The 18,701-nt window shown below is 43.1% G+C and overlaps 1 protein-coding gene across 4 annotated transcripts in view; it reads left to right on the top strand.

Annotated features, from left to right (window-relative positions):
• Positions 1 to 18,701, top strand: part of CNTN3 (contactin 3) — a 251,633-nt gene that overhangs the window by 128,237 nt on the left and 104,695 nt on the right. For all 4 annotated transcript variants that reach the window (XM_074957507.1, XM_074957506.1, XM_074957505.1 and 1 more), the window contains one exon: positions 8,773 to 8,868. In XM_074957507.1, coding sequence (XP_074813608.1) covers positions 8,773 to 8,868 — 96 coding nt within the window. The remainder of the gene's footprint in view (positions 1 to 8,772; positions 8,869 to 18,701) is intronic.

Below are 18,701 nucleotides of genomic sequence, written 5' to 3'. Positions count from 1 at the left end.
ATGGCCTCAGCTATTTTGATGAGGAGGGCATCCTTGCTGCAGTCGTTGTGCCATTAATATATGTCCAGCAGTCAACACAGGACCTCCCATTCGATGGCCAAGTGCTGTTTGCCGAACAAACAGAAACAAAACTGCATGGACTCAAGGACTCCCAAGTGACGCTGAAGACCCTGGGACTCTACGCCCCAGGCGCGGCCAGAAAGTCGTTCAAGCCACAACAGGCCCAGGGCTCTGGGAGCCAACCCAGGTCGGAAAGGGCAGGGGTTACAGACACCAGCAAGGTCACCAGCCAGCATTCTTTGCCCAGTTGAGCTCTACTCGCAACCAACAGGGTGGCAAGCAGACATTTTGAGGGTGTGCCCGAGGGCGACCTGCCAGCCTGTATCCCAGATCCTGCTTCCCTGTGCTTTTCCAACTCCCTGTCTCCTTTCCTCCCTGCATAGGCCTCTATAACTTTAGACCATTGGGTCCTCAACACGGTGGTGCAGGGTTATACCCTCTCACTTCCCTTCCCCATCCCTCTTCAGGGACCCTTCTCAAAGTAACTGCTCGCTCAGAGGTTCAGGGCCTTCTGCAAGTGGGGGCCGTGGAGGAAGTCCCTCAGGAATACAGGGGCAAGGGATTCTACTCCCAGTACTTTCTAATCCCCAAAGCCAAGGGGGTGGAGTTTCTAAGACCCATTCTGGACCTGCGAGACCTCAACAAATATCTCAAGAAGTTGAAGTTCCGCATGGTCTCCCTGGTCTCCATCATTCCCTCCCTGGATCCAGGAGACTGGTATGATGCCCACGATGTGAAAGTTGCGTACTTTCATGTATCAATATTCCAGGGACCCAGATGATTCCTGTGCTTCATGGTGGGTCCCACTCACTACCAGTTCGGGGTGCTCCCGTTCATCCTGGCTACAGTAAGGTATCCAGGTTTACCCGTACCTCATTGACTAGCTCAACAAGGTCTGCTCCAGGTCTCAACTCATCTTGGCATCTCAGTGCTGCAGTTCACATGCCATGCTCTGGGCCTGTTGATAAACAAGTTAAAATCAACGTTAGTCTCAGTACAAAGGATAGAATTCATCGGAGCAGTCCTCAACTCCACCAGTGCCAGAGCATTTCTGCCGCAGGACAGATTAAAGACAATGGCGTGTCTCATTGCCAGCGTCTCTACATATCCCCTCATCACAGCCTGGGTCTGTCTCAGAGTGCTGGGCCACATGGCAGCATGGACTTATGTTGTCCGCCATGTGAGGCTCAGGCTGAAGTCCCTCCAATAATGGCTGTCAGCAGTCTACAACCCATCCAGAGACCATCTGGACAACGTCGTCATGATTCCACCTAAGGTACTTACATCCCTGAGGTGGTGGACCAATCCGAGGGTGGACCTGGAAGGAGTTCTCTTCGAGAGTCCCCAACCCTCGGTATCTTTGATATTGGATGCCTCCGACCGACCCTTGGCTGGGGAGCGCATCTCGGCATGTTGTGGACCCAAGGGATGTGGTCCTCAGTGGAGCTGACATTGCACATAGAAGTCAGGGAGCTCAGGACAGTTCACTTAGCCTGCGGAGTCTTCCTGCCACACATTTCCGATAAAAGTATACAGATACTCCTGGACAACACAGCTTCAATGTTTTACAGCAACAGGCAAGGGGGAGCTCATTCGTCAGCCCTCTGTCAGGAAGTGCTCTGTTTGTGAGACTTTTGCATCCAGTATGGCATCCACTTGGAGGCATCGCACCTCCCCAGCATCCGGAATGCGCTGGCGGATCACCTCAGCAGGTCCTTCCTCTCTCCCCATGAGTGGTCCCTCCACCCAGAGGTCGTCCAGTTGCTCTTCCGAAGGTGGGGGGTTCCCTGAGTGGACCTGTTTGCCACCAGGCAGAACAGGAAGTGCCAGTACTTCTGCTCTCTCCAGGGCCTAGACAGGGACTCCCTCTCTGATGCCTTCCTTCTGTTGTGGGAGGGGGATCTGATGTAACCATTCCCGCCGATTCCACTGGTCAGCAGGGTCTTAGCAAAAGTCAAAAGAGACAAGGCAAGGGTCATCATGTTCACCCCGGCATAGTCTCACCAGCACTGGTTCAGCACACTCATGAACCTAGCCATGGTGCCCCCATGGCCACTGCCCAGCTGTCCGGATTTCCTCTTGCAAGACCATGGGCAGCTCCTGCTCCTGAACCTACCCTCCCTCCACTGCACAGCTTGGTTGCTGAGAGGCTGAACCCGGAGGAAAGGGCCTGCTCCAGCCAGGTACAGCAGGACCTCTTGGAAAGCAGAAAGCCCTCCACCAGAGCCACTCTACCTGGCCAAGTGGAAGCTGTTTCCTGCTGGGCAGAGGAGCATGGCATCTCCCTGGCACAGTCATCTGTGCAGTCCATCCTCAATTACCTGCTCCACCTTAAGCAACAAGGCCTTGTGCTTTCTGCCATCAAGGTGCATTTGGCATATCAGCTTTCCACCAACAGGTCCAGGGCAAACAGTTGTTTTCACATGACATGTCCATCTAGTTCCTGAAGGGAGTAGAGTGGCTCTTCCCACCGGTCCGGAACCCGATTCCGCAATGGGACCTCAACCTCATCCTCTCGATGCTCACAGGGCCTCCCTGACCTCCTGCTCCCTTTCACATCTGTCATGGAAAGCAGCTTTCCTTGTAGCCATTACCAAAATTAAAGCCCATCACCCAGCAGGCCAGAGTGACGCTGGATTCAGCCAAGCTGTGTTGCAATCGACATGTTCATGAACTCCTACCTGCCTCCGGTGGCACTGCTTGAGGGTCATATACAATGGAATGGACATGAGCAAGCACCCGAAGAAAAGACAGTTACCTATTTCATAACTGGTGTTCTTCGAGATGTGTTGCTCATGTTGATTCTGTGACCCGCCCTCCTTCCCCACTGTTGAAGTTTCCCACAAAAAGGAACTGAGGATGCGGAGAGCTGCCGGCGCCCCTTATACCGCGCCATATGGACGCCACTCCAGAGGGCACCAGAGCCAGTCCCCTATGGATACCGCTGAGGGAAAAACTTCCGGCACAGGTGCATGTGGTGAGCACACACACCTACAATGGAATGGACATGAGCAACACATCTCGAAGAACACCAGTTACGAAACTGGTAATTCTCTTTTTTTATGTGCTCTGCTCTCACGCACACCCCAAGTCAGAACAATACCCATTTCAACATTCTGTCCATGTGGTGCTAGTTTCTGGACAGACTGTATTAGGCCTTGTTTTAAGTGTGGCCCTGTAAGTGTTTCTTGGGTGAAGGGCGCATGCAGTTTGAATGAGATTTTAACTCAACCCATAACAAGGTTTCACCCAACTTAGAAAAGTATTATTAACCGTCACTTCATCTTGTCCCCTTTTTGTGTAAGGAGTAAAGGTGCAAGAATATTAGGGTGGCTAATGAGTTGTGCTATCACATTGAGGGAGGCAGGGAAGGGGCAACCAGACAAACATAGGAGGGTCTGAGATTGAAGGGCTTTGGAGCTTCCTTTGAGCTCCCATTGGAGTAAATCAGAGTTATAGGTGCTCAGCACCGCTGAACATCAGGCCCTGTGTGAATACAACTGGAGTAACAAAAATTACTTGATTATTCTGAGAATTTGGGCCTCAGTGACTCATCCACATTCACACACACATTCTGTGGCAACCCAGTTCCTGAGCCCCTCTCATGTATCTCAACCACAAGATCTTCCTGCTGAGGACAGTTGTGAAAAATATGTTGTGATGGGTTCCCCCTGGGTGCCATCTGGAACTGGGGTAACACTGAGTCTCCCCGACCCACCAGCCTGGGCTCCCTTTACACTGTACTGCTGTGACCAGCCTACCAAGCCCTCTCCCAGGCTCCAGTGACCAGCCTGCCAAGCCCTCTCACAGGCTCCAGCCTGCACTTCACCAGCACACAGAGAGGTAGGTGCATACCCAGCTGCAGTTACATACAGATGCTGTGATTTGTTCAATATCTTCATAAATGATCTGGAGGATGGTGTGGATTGCACCCTCAGCAAATTTGCGGATGATACTAAACTAGGAGGAGTGGTAGATACGCTGGAGGACAGGGATAGGATACAAAGGGACCTAGACAAATTGGAGGATTGGGCCAAAAGAAATCTGATGAGGTTCAATAAGGATAAGTGCAGGGTCCTGCACTTAGGACGGAAGAACCCAATGCACCGCTACAGACTAGGGACCGAATGGCTAGGCAGCAGTTCTGCGGAAAAGGACCTGGGGTGACAGTGGACGAGAAGCTGGATATGAGTCAGCAGCGTGCCCTTGTTGCCAAGAAGGCCAATGGCATTTTGGGATGTATAAGTAGGGGCATAGCGAGCAGATCGAGGGACGTGATCGTTCCCCTCTATTCGACATTGATGAGGCCTCATCTGGAGTACTGTGTTCAGTTTTGGGCCCCACACTACAAGAAGGATGTGGATAAATTGGAGAGAGTCCAGCGAAGGGCAACAAAAATGATTAGGGGTCTGGAACACATGACTTATGAGGAGAGGCTGAGGTAACTGGGATTGTTTAGTCTGCAGAAGAGAAGAATGAGGGGGGATTTGATAGCTACTTTCAACTACCTGAGAGGTGGTTCCAGACAGGATGGTTCTAGACTATTCTCAGTGGTAGAAGAGGACAGGACAAGGAGTAATGGTCTCAAGTTGCAGTGGGGGAGGTTTGGGTTGGATATTAGGAAAAACTTTTTCACCAAGAGGGTGGTGAAACACTGGAATGCATTACCTAGGGAGGTGGTGGAATCTCCTTCCTTAGAAGTTTTTAAGGTCAGGCTTGACAAAGTCCTGGCTGGGATGATTTAATTGGGGATTGGTCCTGCTTTGAGCAGGGGGTTGGACTAGATGACCTCCTGAGGTCCCTTCCAACCCTGATATTCTGTGATTCTATGATTAGCTCTTCATGGGGTGGCACAGTTAGGGCACCTCCCAGTTCCTAAGGCACTCACTCACTCCTCTCTGGAGTGTAAACCCAAAATTATACCATCTTGCACTGCACAGAGAAGTGTACAGCATAAACTCATGAAATTCGCCCCTTCCCTCAATGTGGAGAGGAAATATAGAATCATAGAATATCAGGGTTGGAAGGGACCTCAGGAGGTCATCTAGTCCAATCCCCTACTCAAAGCAGGACCGATCCCCAATTAAATCATTCCAGCCAGGACTTCATCAAGCCTGACCTTAAAAACTTCTAAGGAAGGAGATTCCACCACCTCCCTAGGTAACGCATTCCAGTGTTTCACCACCCTCCTAGTGAAAAAGTTTTTCCTGATATCCAATCTAAATCTCCGCCACTGCAACTAGAGACCATTACTCCTTGTCCTGTCATCCGCTACCACTGAGAATAGTCTAGCTCAATTGTCTTTGGAACCCCCTTTCAGGTAGTTGAAAGCAGCTATCAAATCCCCCCTCATTCTTCTCTTCTGTAGACTAAACAATCCCAGTTCCCTCAGCCTCTCCTCATAAGTCATGTGTTCCAGTCCCCTAATCATTTTTGTTGCCCTCCGCTGGACTCTCTCCAATTTTTCCACATCCTTCTTGTAGGGTGGGGCCCAAAACTGGACACAGTACTCCAGATGAGGCCTCACCAATGGCGAATAGAGGGGAACGATCACGTCCCTCGATCTGCTGGCAATGCCCCTACTTATACATCCCAAAATGCCATTGGCCTTCTTGGCAACAAGGGCACACTGTTGACTCATATCTAGCTTCTCGTCCACTGTAACCCCTAGGTCCTTTTCTGCAGAACTGCTACCTAGCCATTCGGTCCCTAGTCTGTAGCGGTGCATTGGATTTTTCCGTCCTAAGTGCAGGACTCTGCACTTGTCCTTGTTGAACCTCATCAGATTTCTTTTGGCCCAATCCTCCAATTTGTCTAGGTCCCTCTGTATCCTATCCCTACCCTCCTGCATATCTACCACTCCTCCCAGTTTAGTGTCGTCTGCAAACTTGCTGAGGGTGCAATCCACACCATCCTCCAGATCATTTATGAAGATATTGAACAAAACCGGCCCCAGGACCGACCCCTGGGGCACTCCACTTGACACCGGCTGCCAACTAGACATGGAGCCGTTGATCACTACCTGTTGAGCCCGACAATCTAGCCAACTTTCAACCCACCTTATAGTGCATTCATCCAGCCCATTCTTCTTTAACTTGCTGGCAAGAATACTGTGGGAGACAGCGTCAAAAGCTTTGCTAAATTCAAGGAACAACACGTCCACTGCTTTCCCTTCATCCACAGAAAGCTTTCTGCCCCGAGTTATGATTTCCACAAGCAAAAACAAGTTTATTAACTACAAAAGGTAGATTTTAAGTGATTATAAGAGATAGCAAACAGATCAAAGCAGATAACCTAGCAAATAAACAAAACATGCAAACTAAGCTTAATATACTACATAGGAGAGATATGAATACCCAATTATCACCCTAAATGATGAGGCAAGCAGGCTTCAGGCTCCTAAGGGGCAAGCTGCACTAACTTACAGCTTGGAATCCCCAGGTGTTTCATTCACAAAATCCCTTTAGCCTGGTTCCAGCACTTCCCCCCAGTTCAGTTTTTGTTCCTTAGGTGTTTTCAGGAGTCTCTCTGGATGGGAAGTCAGTGGAGAGCCCCAATAATGTCACTCCCCTGCCTTATATAGCTTTTGTATATGGTGGGAACCCTTGGTTTCAAAGCTTTGTTCTCACGCCAATCAGTGGAAAAATACTGGTATCCCAAGATGGAGTCCAGCACCAGGTGACCTGATCACATGTGCCTGTAGCATCATAGCAGCCATGAGTCAGAGGCTGTTTGTAGCGTCCTCAGACCACCACCCCCCACTCCGGTGGGAGATAAACTTCTTCTAAGGCCTACTGTTTTCCCTAATGGCCCTTTAATCTGAATGGGCCCTTCCCAGCCAGCCATCTGGACTGAGTGCATTCTGCCTAGTGAGCATTCCCCAGGTGTAAACACATTTGTAATACGGATATATAGTCAATATTCCTAACTTCAGATACAGAAATGATACATGCATACAAATAGGATAATCATATTCAGTAAACTACAACCTTTCCAATGATATCTCACATGACCTATCTTGCATGAAGTACATCAGAATTATGCCATAATCATATCATAATAATATCTCTATGAAGAATACAGGGTGCGGTGTCACATGTGTCCATTTGTGTTGTGCTCCCAATGTATCTGAGAGAGTCACTGTATGGCAAGTATGAGTGAAACCAATCTGCCTGTAAGGTGACTGACTGCCCCAGTGAGAATACAATGTCACTCTGATATGAAAAGAGAGAGATGGTCAGGTTCATACATTAATAGGCTCTTAAGAGCTCACAGATGTTTTCTCTTTCAGTTTGATTTTTAGTGTTTTTAAATTGTTTAAAGAATAATATGAAGAATGAGAAGTACATTATTACTGTTGCATTAAGCAACAGGTTTTTTTTAAATGAGGCATTGAAATGCATAATTACTGTAGTTGAGTGGTCTTGTTGAGTGAACATCTTTTGTTGCTTTTTAATGTTAGATATAAATGACACTGGAAAACAGCTATTGTTGGTCAACAAACTATTTTTATTATGCTTGGCTGTAAAGCTTTTAAAAAGTCATTTGGGTGCATCATCAAACATCTGTACATGATAACTTTTGTGCCTGTCCCCTTTCCAAAGTTGTAAACATTTCCCCCCCTCCCCCTCATAGCTGATTCTATTTACAGCTCTCTGAATTGATTTCTGTTTGGCCTATTAATTTGTAATGGTGTACTTCAGGTCTTCGTTACTGTAAATAACACTCAAATGAGTATCTTGAGAGCAGATCTCAGATTGTACTGAAGGAAAACTACTATCCACTGTGAGCTCTGTTTTCAAATTCCTGTGCTGAAGTCTCTGCAAGTTTGTGTTTGAAAGATTTGCTTTAAGATTATTTAGAGTTTACTGGGGAGGACTTCTTTTTTATTTTTTTTGGATGGAGTACCAAATTGTCAGCTTGTATTTACGGCTGTTTCTGGCATCACGGATAAATATAACAGGGCTTGACTGTCCATTGGACCTTGTGTCATCATTTACGCCATTGCAAAGTGGGTATAAAATGTTACTGATCTGGAATTCTGCATTTACTCACAGAGTTAGCAGTATTTTACACCCACTTTACATAGATATTTAAATGACTGTACAAGGTACAAGGCAGTGGAGAATCCAGCCCAATATACAGAGGCCCAGTTCTGGTGTCCTTACTTAAACTACCATGAACTTCAAAGCTAATTTTGCCTGAGTAAGGTCAGTAGTATCAAAAAGACACCCTCCAATTTCTGAACCGCTATTGGCTATTGAGTGTGAATTTACTGGTGATCAGAGGACGTTCAAATCAGATCCTTAATGTTATTCCCAAATATCAAATGCTTCATTTCAGATGAAACTCTAGGTACCAAATAGCGGCACATTAGAGACCTGATTCTAACCCAAGTTACAGTAGTAACATCACTGGAGTTGACTGAGTTATGCTGATTTAAACCCAGCATCAGTGAAATCAGATTCAGGTTCAGTATCTATTTAGTCATATCTCTGCATAAATAATTCCTGATTTGATCCTTATTCTGTCATCCTTACTCATGTAGAGTAGTTGCTTGTACTGAGTAGTCCACTGAAATCAGTGCAACTAATTTGTGTAGTAAATTGCTCCTTGTCCTGCACAAGAGTGATAGACTTGGGCCCTCTATGAATGTATTCTTCTGTCATTGTATGTGTTCTGATACCCACTTCTCTTTTCTTTCAAAAACAGATCTTGAAAACTTTAAAACTAAAATGAGAACTACAGTGTCTGTTCGAGAAGGTCAAGGAGTTGTGCTGCTTTGCAGACCACCACCTCATTCTGGAGGTAAGAAATGTTTGCAGCTCTGTTGTTTGCTGCCATAGTTAAATGATGCCAGGTTGGAGCCCGTACACTAAAGGTGTCAGCACTGTGGGATCTTAGAGTAACCAACCAGAATTCCCCTGCAGTAGAAGTTCCATATATAAATATGCCACTTGAAATGCCTGTTCCACAAAAAATTTAGGACTAGTCCATGTAAGGACTCTACATGCTAGTAGATGATTCCCCCCAACCATGTTTATCTTATTAGTGCCAGGTGAACAAGCATTTGATAACCTTGAAGGACCTGAATGAACATCTGAGAACATACACGCTAGTAGATACTGGGAGACATTTTTAATATACCTCTCAGCAATAATTTCCATTCTTTATAACTTGTCTTAGATGCCTGCGATTTTAAAAATCTTTCTGTGAGCTAGATGTGCTTAGTCAATTATGATTATTATTTTGTGATTATTGTTTGATATGTATTTATGTTGTAGTGGACGTTAACCAAGTTAGGGCTCCTACCTGCTAGGCACTCCACAGACATACAGGAAATGCCAGTTCATGTCCCAGAGAGCTTATGAGCCAAATCATGAACATTGTTGGAACTACTAGGAAAGCAATAGATAATAAGACAAATATCATAATGCCACTATATGCATCCATAGTACACCCACGCCTTGAATACTGTGTGCAGTTCTGGTTGCCCCATCTCTAAAAAGATATATTAGAATTGGAGAAGGTGTGGAGAAGGGCGACAAAAATGATTCGTGGTATGGAACAGGAAAGGTTAAAAAGACTGGGACTGTTCCGCTTAGAAAAGAGAAGACCAACGGGGAATATGATAGAGGTCTGTAAAATCATGACTGGTGGGGAAAAAGCTAATAGGGAAGTGTTGTTTACCCCTTCACATAACACAAGAACCAGGGTCACCTGATGAAATGAAGGCAGGAGGTTTAAAACAAACAAAAGGAAGGGCACGCAGTCAACTTGTGGAACTTGTTGCCATGGGATGCTGTGAAGGCCAAAAATATAATTGGGTTCAAAAAATAATTAGATAAGTTCATAGATGACAGGTCCATCAATGACTATTAGCCAAGATGGTCAGGGATGCAACCCTATGCTCCAGGTGTCCCTAAGTCTGCAACTGCCAGAAGCTGTGATTGGATGACAGGGGATGGATCACTTGAAATTGCCCTGGTCTGTTCATTCTCTTTGAAGCATCTGATATTGTCCTCTTTCGGGAGACAGGATACTGGGGTAAATGGACCACTGATCTGACCCAGTATGGCTGTTCTTACAGGAGTCCATTCCAAGAAGATATTTATTGACTTAACCAGCTATGCCAGTAATGTCCTCTTTCCTGCTCTGCACATCTTGGTAGCTAGGTGTCAAGCCCCCTTGCTCTTCACCCTCTTCACTTCTGGGAAGGAGATTCTGCTCCCCCTTTTCTCCCACACTTCCACCTTGCCAAACATACATATCCTTGCTCCCCTCCAGCTACTGGACAGAAAGGTCACTTGGCTTTTGACTGCTGGAAAGGAAAGGACTGTTTAACTTCTCTTCTCTCTCCCTTTCTTTCTGCTAGCTTGGGGGTCTGTATGTGTCAACTCCTGTTCTCTGTCCTAGCTTTTGGTGTGTGTCGGGGGGTGGGGGGATAAACCCCATCGTGACAGTGGGGGTACTTGTTAGGTGGGTTCCACGGCTTTGCCTTACCCACTCACACACGTGTCATGCACCTTTGTCTCTCTTCTCACCTTTGAGGCCTGCAGTTGCTCTCATGCTTGGCACTGACAGGCCCAGTTGATTCTCTGCCAAAACACTGAGTACGTAACATTTACTGCAGATGTAAGTATTATTTCTCACTGGAAGTAACACATGCTCGATGCAAAAACAACACATGAATCAGATTTACTTGGATGGGGCCAGTCATGAGGATCAGGTTTAGCCAGACATGAAATTTTGAAATAAAATGGCCTAGTGTCTCCCACTTCTGTTCAGTATTGTTTAAATGGTTGCCTGTCAGACAATCAACACCTGCGACACTGACTGGCTGATGACACCCATCTCATAAGAAGTAAAATGTGCACTCTTGCTACAGGGAAGTCCACAGCCTCAAACATTGTTTATATCCCTTTTTCTGCTCCTGAACTACCCTCTCATAACACAAGAGAAGACTTGGGTGCCTTTTGATTATGTTCTTTGGAAACTTAGAGCAACTATTAAGTTGGCAGCCTTTCCTGGTGATCCTACAAGCAGCACTGGGCCCATTAATTCACTGAAAGCAGTAGTGTAAAACTCTAACTTTCAGATTTAATGCAAATTTATTTGTGGGTGCACTATTTAGTGGAAGAGTCACTCACCTCTTATTAGAACAAGATTAGTTCCTTTCAGTGATCCCAAGGGCACTGCTAACAAAAGTCAAATAGTAATTGTTTACCTGGTTGCCTTTCCAGCCTTGCCTGTAGACCTTAAACATGTCACTCCATTGAGAGGTGGATGGGAGGGTGCATAGAGAAATTAATTAAAATTCCAGTCTGAGTCACTCTGTATTGGAATTTCAGAATATAGAATCTAGTATATTTCATTCTGTTTTGAACAAATTGAGAGAGAAAGGACCCCCATGTATGAACTGGATGTAGAGGAGAGAAAGAAAAATCACAGAAAACTGAGGCTGAGGAGTGGAAGGAAGGGAAAGGAGGACGGATTTACCGGGATTTTGAAGTATGCTCCAACCTCCAGCTAATTTCTTGGAGCTCAGTGGCTCTGATTCTACAGTAATTCTAATCATTGATTGATAACCCTTATGGTTAATTTCTGCCTTCTGGGTATCATTGCTGAAGCCTATGTCGTTACATAGCTGTAATTACCCGAAAGAGCAAGTTTGGTCTTAGTTTTGCTAGAATGTATCTATTTTCATGACGGATAAAATAATAAATCTGACTCTGTCTAGGGAGGAGAAACTGTAATGTGGTGATGCTCAACCAGAGCTAAAACAAATATTCTGATGGACCATGCAAACATAGACATGAAAACAAAGTTCCATTAGAGGCAAAAGGCTATGTGCATTTTATAATTCATGCTGTATTTTAAAATGTCTTTGACTAATTGGCTTTGGGCCTCCCTAAGATTCTGAAAGAAACTAGTTTTGTTTGCTTGTTTGTTTTAATTATTGATGTGCAATCACATTTTGGAAGTACTGCAATGTTAAATATTGGATGCTATTTCCCAGGCAAGGTGAATATAAACGAGACATGGGCGAATGGCTGGCATTGGTAATGCAGCGATTTAGATACTATTGCTCTGTGTGTTTGACAGGGCCAAGCAAATGCAGCCTTAAAGGGGCCATTTTACATCTGGCTGAGCTTGTTAAATTTTTCTGTCTTTGACATGACGTATACTCTAAACTCCTGTTCATTCCTCCCACCCATTTTCCCCTTTCTTGTTGCTGAGGAGATGGCGCATTCTCCCATCTCTCTGTAGAAATAGACTAATGAAAACGTATTCCTGCAGATAGACCAGTGCTTTTATTACTGATGTCAGTCATTCAACAAGGTCATGTGTATTGGCTTCCAATATTTTACAGCACTGTGGAACTTCAGGAATGTGAAAGTCTGAGGTGCCAAACAGAAGGTGATAAAAAACCAGATGATTTTGCTAAGAATCGCTGTCCAAAATGACACGTAGAAAAAGTGAGAATTCCTGTCATCATCCACAGATGGGATGTGACTTGCATCCAAACTATAAATGTTATTCACCAAAACGGAGGGAAAGACAGCTGAGGTGCCAGTGAGATACCCCAATGGAATCAGGAGTGGCTCTTGACATCCATTTAGGATTCCTAGACTTGTGAAGAACTTAGCACTATCTAAAGTTGTTGGGGGTATGAGAACAAAGCGGAACAGCCATAGGAATAGGACCAGGGTCTCTTCTGAATGGGCTGAATCTAAGCCCCAGACCACAAACAAACCTGAACATTGGGATGGTCAAGATCTGGATCTGAGTTTTGCATCTCCAGCAAATCTATGTTACATGTCTCTGTGAAGCCAGGTTAATGTATTGCACTCCAGTAACCATTATTTTTTGTGTGATATAGTTGTGCCAAGATAAATGAATTTTAAAAATAAATATTGTTAAATTCACAGCCAAAGTTAATAAGGTTTTACCAATTGATCTAATACACACACATCCAAAAAAGCTATAGAGTAGAAGGAAGCACACAAGCATGAACAGTTTCATTTTCCACCTTTGAATTGGATCCTGACCTTGCAAACACTTATGTACATTTTTAAATATATGAGTAGTTCTGTTGGCTCTAATGGCACTATCAAGAAAGGGTAAGCACACGTTCACAGCGTTAGGTTCTTGACTTGCCACTCAATCTGCAGTTGTTTGGAGTCAATTGATATAAAATGTATTGTATAAGCCAAACATGAGGTAGCAATAAAGTCAGGTGAACAATGAAACCATTACCTTTGACTATTTTATTCACACAACATCATGGTGTTCTGTTAGATTTGTGAACATCCATGAATTATTGATCCAGCTCTCCAAGCCAAAAGTTTAATCTGTCAGTCAGTTGTGTCAGCATTTCTCTCCCATTGATCTGTCAAATAAATAAACTAGTTCTATACAAAACGGTTTAGAAATCTTCATCAAACATTTCATAATATCGTTTTTTAGGGTTTCTTTCCCCAGGTCCCTGCAGAAACTATTCCTGTATTCTTAGTAATTAACTTAAGTGCCCAGAGATGTTGAGAAGAGATTGCGGAAAGAACTATTAAATCCTGCAAGGGATGAAGAGCAAAACACTGTCTGCATGGACTAAATGTAGTATCCCCTCACTTCGATTAGAGCTCAGGAAGAACTTAATAACCTTACCACCACACAGCCCATGTTAATTTTTAAAAAGCCTGAGTCATCTTGCAAACTCTTAAGCATGTAACTAATTTTACTCACAGGAGTAGTCTCTATGAAGTTAATGAGATTACTCATGTGATCAAAGTTATGTATGTGCTTTCGCATTTGTAAGTGGAGTTCCATAGGGACTGATCCTGCTGCCAGTGGAGCGACTGCCAAGACTTCAGTGGGAGCAGGACTGGACTCACATTCTAGTTTTGTTTGAATTATTTCTATTGGATTATGGTGGGTGGATGGGAGTGATTTACAGTAAATGCTCTTAACTGACTCACTGTGGAACACTTACGTTTCTGGACTTAGTTTGCTAGCTAAACTGTGCCATGAACTGCTAGTGAATTGTATACTCACTAGCATTTGTGGGAGGATACTTCATGTCTCTTATCATGGACTAGGAAAAGAGGAGAAGAATGTTTATACTATAGTTAGGGTAATTTTGGTGTTTTGGCATTTGCCATTTGGGCAGGTCAGATTAGACGGTAAATTGAAAGGGAGACCTTCAATTCTGATGCATATTGGGGATTTTATTTTTGAGTTCTTTTTTGGTCATAGATCCAACTGAATATTTATATTTTTATAATGATTGTAATGGTGTGTAGTGGGTTTATTTTATTTTAAATAAATATTTTGCTGATATAACTGTGTGCACTGCACATAAAATCTCCTGTAATTATATTTGACAGTTGTTTTTTTTTATAATTAGGATGCCCCATATCAGATATAATAATTGATTTGCAGATATGGGAAAACATTTCTAGCTGCTATAATTTTCACTGTATCACAACTGTTCTGCTAAAACATATTGTTTTTCACAATCATTAGGAAATTCTCCCCAGAAAACACATGAGGTGAAATAACATCTGGAGTTTAGATTTACGTGGATCTACACCTATCTTTTTCATTCATTTTAACCATTAAGGCCCTCTGAAGTCCTTGGAGGGTGTTTTGATCTTTTACTATCTTTATACTATATTTTTGACTGTTTAGAAAGAGAAACAGTATATCAGACTTCTGGTGTGAATGAAACATGTTAATGTTTGGCACACGTTTCACCTGCCCACTTAAAAATATTAATAGGATGTTTGTTTTCTCCTGAAAAGGAAGGAAGGAGCTGGCCACAAGGAGATGTTAAAATGATTTTTTTTCTGTATTGTTGTCTTTGTTCCAAAACAAGTAATTGCTGAAACAGTAATAAGGGGACAAGGCCCTATTAAGCACATCAACTTCCCAAGTTCATGTAGAGCATTGCCTGCCATCATGTGTGCATATGTATCTTGAATTTTCATATAATTTACATACAAGATTTCTAATGTGCATGAGTTATATACAGTGATTTCTCCTTAATCTGTCAATAATTTTGTCACTGAAGGGACAAGCCTTGTGGTTGGGGTGCAGTGGTAGACGTGGTATATCTTGACTTTAGTAAAGCTTTTGATACTGTCTCACGTCACCTTCTCATAAAAATATGAGGGAAATGCAACCTAGATGGAGCTATGAAAGGTGGGTGCAAAACTGGTTGGAAAACAGTTCCTAGAGAGGAGTTGTTGGTGGTTCACAATCATGCTGGAAGGGTATAACATGTGGGGTCCTTCAGGGATCAGTTCTGGGTCTGGTTCTGTTCAGTATCTTCATCAGTGATCTAGTCAATGGCATACAGAGTACACTTAAAAAATTTGTGGATGATACCAAGCTGGGAGGGGTTGCAAGTGCTTTGGAGGATAGGATTAAAATTCAAAATGATCTGGACAAACTGGAGAAATGGTCTGAAGTAAATAGGATAAAATTCAATAAGGACAAATGCAAAGTACTCCATTTAGGAAGGAACAATCAGTTGCACAAGTACAAAATGGGAAAAGACTGCCTGGGAAGGAGTACTTTGGAAAGGGATCTGGGGTTACAATAGACCACAAGCTAAATATGGAATCAACAGTGTAATGCTGTTGCAAAAAAAGCTAACATTATTCTGGGATGTATTAGCAGGAGTGTTGTAAGCAAGACATGAGAAGTAATTCTTCTGCTGTACTCAGCACTGAGTAGGCCTCAACTGGAGTATTGTGTCCAGTTCTGGGCACCACATTTCAGGAAGGATGTGGACAAATTGGAGAGAGTCCGAAGAAGAGCGAGAAAAATGATTCAAGGACTAGAAAACATGACCTATTTGGGAAGATTGAAAAAATAGGGTTTGTTTAGTCTGGAAAAGAGAAGACTGAGAGGGGACATAACAGTTTTCAAGTATGTAAAGGGCTGTGTTACAAGGAGGAGGACGATTTTTTTTATTAACCTCTGAAGATAGGACAAGAAGCAATGGGCTTAAATTGCAGCAAGGGAGGTTTAGGTTGAACATTCGGAAAAACTTTGTAACTGTCAAGGCGGTTAAGCACTGGAATAAATTGCCTAGGGAGGTTGTGGAGTCTCTATCACTAGAGATTTTTAAGAGCAGGTTAGACAAACACCTGGCAGGAATGGTCTCGATAATACTTAGTCCTGCCAGGAGTGCAGGGAACTGGACTAGATGACCTCTCAAGGTCCCTTCCAGTTCTATGATTCTAAATTATATTGTACACAGCACTACAGCTGGTTGGGAAAATGTGATGGTTGCTTGGGGAATGGTGAGGATGTTCCTACAGAAACTGTCAGCTTTTTGTCAAATATCTGGAAACTTTAAGATTTTTGGACATTCTTCTGATGGGAAAACTGAAAATTTTAGAGGAAAGCAGACACTCTCCACAAAAATAAGATAAAATAAAATAATTCCAAAACCCCTGGTTTTTGTTTTTTCATTAAAAAAAAATTACGTGGAAAATTTTCAATCTACTTAGTATAGTACATGTCAAATATACATCATTTGGAGTGATATCATGTGTTTTAGTGCCAGTTTCTCCTATGTTTCACACAAATTTGGTGTACCCTCACTGTTATTGTTGCAGTAATAAAGACTTACGTAACTGAGAATATACAAAGCATTATTAACACTCAAGAAGTGAATCCAACAGCATTCAAAGGCTCCTGCATGAATAATTTTTTTTTTGTCTCTCATTTTGAGTGTTTATCGCACATTGTGTCCGCAGCTTGATGACTGGAAGATTAAGATTGAGAATTATAAGTGTACAAGCAAGTGTTGCTGACAGTATGTGTCTCATGTGTATCGTAATTCAGCTTCGCCATTGCAGTTCCTATCCACTGCATACGTGTTTCAGATTCAAGAAGCAAACATGTTGGGAACACAGGAAGGTTGTTTTGACTTTACAGACTTGTTTTTTTTTTTCCCCCTTTGGACAAATTTGATAAAACTGAGACAAAAGTGTCTGTGTAACAAAACGAAGTTGGTTACTCCAATTACATTCTAATGTAGTTGTTAGTGTTTTATATAGCTGCAGGGTTCACTCGTGCCATTCTCCTGAGCACAAGCAGCTTCTCTTCATTGCTCATCTGAGGAGAGAGGTCAAGCCAAAAATTAGTTGAACAAATAGGCTCTTTCTTCAATTTCTCTGCCTCTAAGGATCCAAACAGCCAGCAGATGGTGTCAAAAGGAATCTGGATTTTTATTATGTAAATATATATATTTGTATTATATTTTATTATATATTGCATAACACCAGAAAAGCTGGGAATAAATAGTCCCCAAAAAATAAAACACCAGGCTTTTGGTATGGAAAAACACAAGGATACCTGTAATGGATGACGTTAATCTGTCAATAATACCTACTCGACACCGAGCCGACTAATGATAAAAGGGAATTATAATAAAATATAAACCCTGTCTCTTTTTAAAGGAAGACTATAAGCTGCATTCAACTTGCATCTCCAGCTACAGTCACTAACATGCAAAAACATGGTCCTTGAGCTAGAACAAACAAACATTTGGAGTGTGCAACAATGATTTGTAAATAAGATGGGAAGGTGGTGATGTGAGACCATTACTGAGCATATTTTTTTTTTCCAAAGTGTTTTTAAATGTGTGACTATGGAAAAGAAAAAGGAGGAACTGTAAACTGTCCATCCAAGCAACTACCAGAATATTGAATGGATTTGGGAACTGGACAAAAGATGTTTCATGAGAGACTTTCATTCCACTGAGAATACATCAGTGGAAGTACTTTAGTTGGAAGGTCACAAGGGAGAAGGCCAAAATAATCTGAGAGAGATAACAGAGAGACTTGAGTCAGTATAGGTAGAATGATGAAACAAGATGTCTGATAGTAGAGGCTGGGTCTCTGATATGTTGTCCTGGCCAAAGGTTTGGGAAATGGAGGAGAGAAAATGACTAGCTCTTGTAGAATGTGTGAATCGATAAGTTAGATGCATTGGCCTTCATTTAAATCTCTCTCTACTTAGCACCTCTTGCTTTACTCCACCTACACATGGGTATAGAGCGTTGTTTAAGAATTTCACGTACACCAATGCAAAGGAACGGCTTTCAGCCCCTAAGGAGAGGTCCTGTAGCGAAGGAAGGGGATTTGGAGTCTACCTATTTTTGAGGTACTTGGTCAAAAGGGCACAGACTAAGGTCTGGTCTGCACTTAAAAGTTGTGCTGGCATAGCTTGGTCATTTAGGAGTGTGAAAAAAATCACACACCCCTAATTTATATAGTTATCCAGACAAAAGCCCTAGTTTAAATGAGTTACTCCCACAATAAAAGGCCTTTTTCAGATATTGTTTGCTTTGTTCAGGGATCTGGTATAAATTATACTGCAAACCTTTTCTAGTATTGTATAGACAACACCTAAGGGAGACATCTCCCATGGGGTATATTGCTTTCAGTGTTAAGTTTCAGAGAACACATGGAAAATTCCAAATACTGCAGGTGAGAATTGAGTTTACTCGGCATAAAGTGACTTCCTTACACCCAAATCCCTGGCCTTTAAATATCTGGGAATTTAACCGCTTGCAGATGTTAAACAGATCTCTTGTCTCTGGCTGCTTGCTTGCCATTGAA

The sequence above is a fragment of the Natator depressus genome, chromosome 7 (genome assembly GCF_965152275.1).
Source record: "Natator depressus isolate rNatDep1 chromosome 7, rNatDep2.hap1, whole genome shotgun sequence".
NCBI lineage: Eukaryota > Metazoa > Chordata > Testudines > Cheloniidae > Natator > Natator depressus.
The sequence above is the reverse complement of the archived record's forward strand: the minus strand, read 5'-3'. Positions and strand labels throughout refer to the sequence as shown.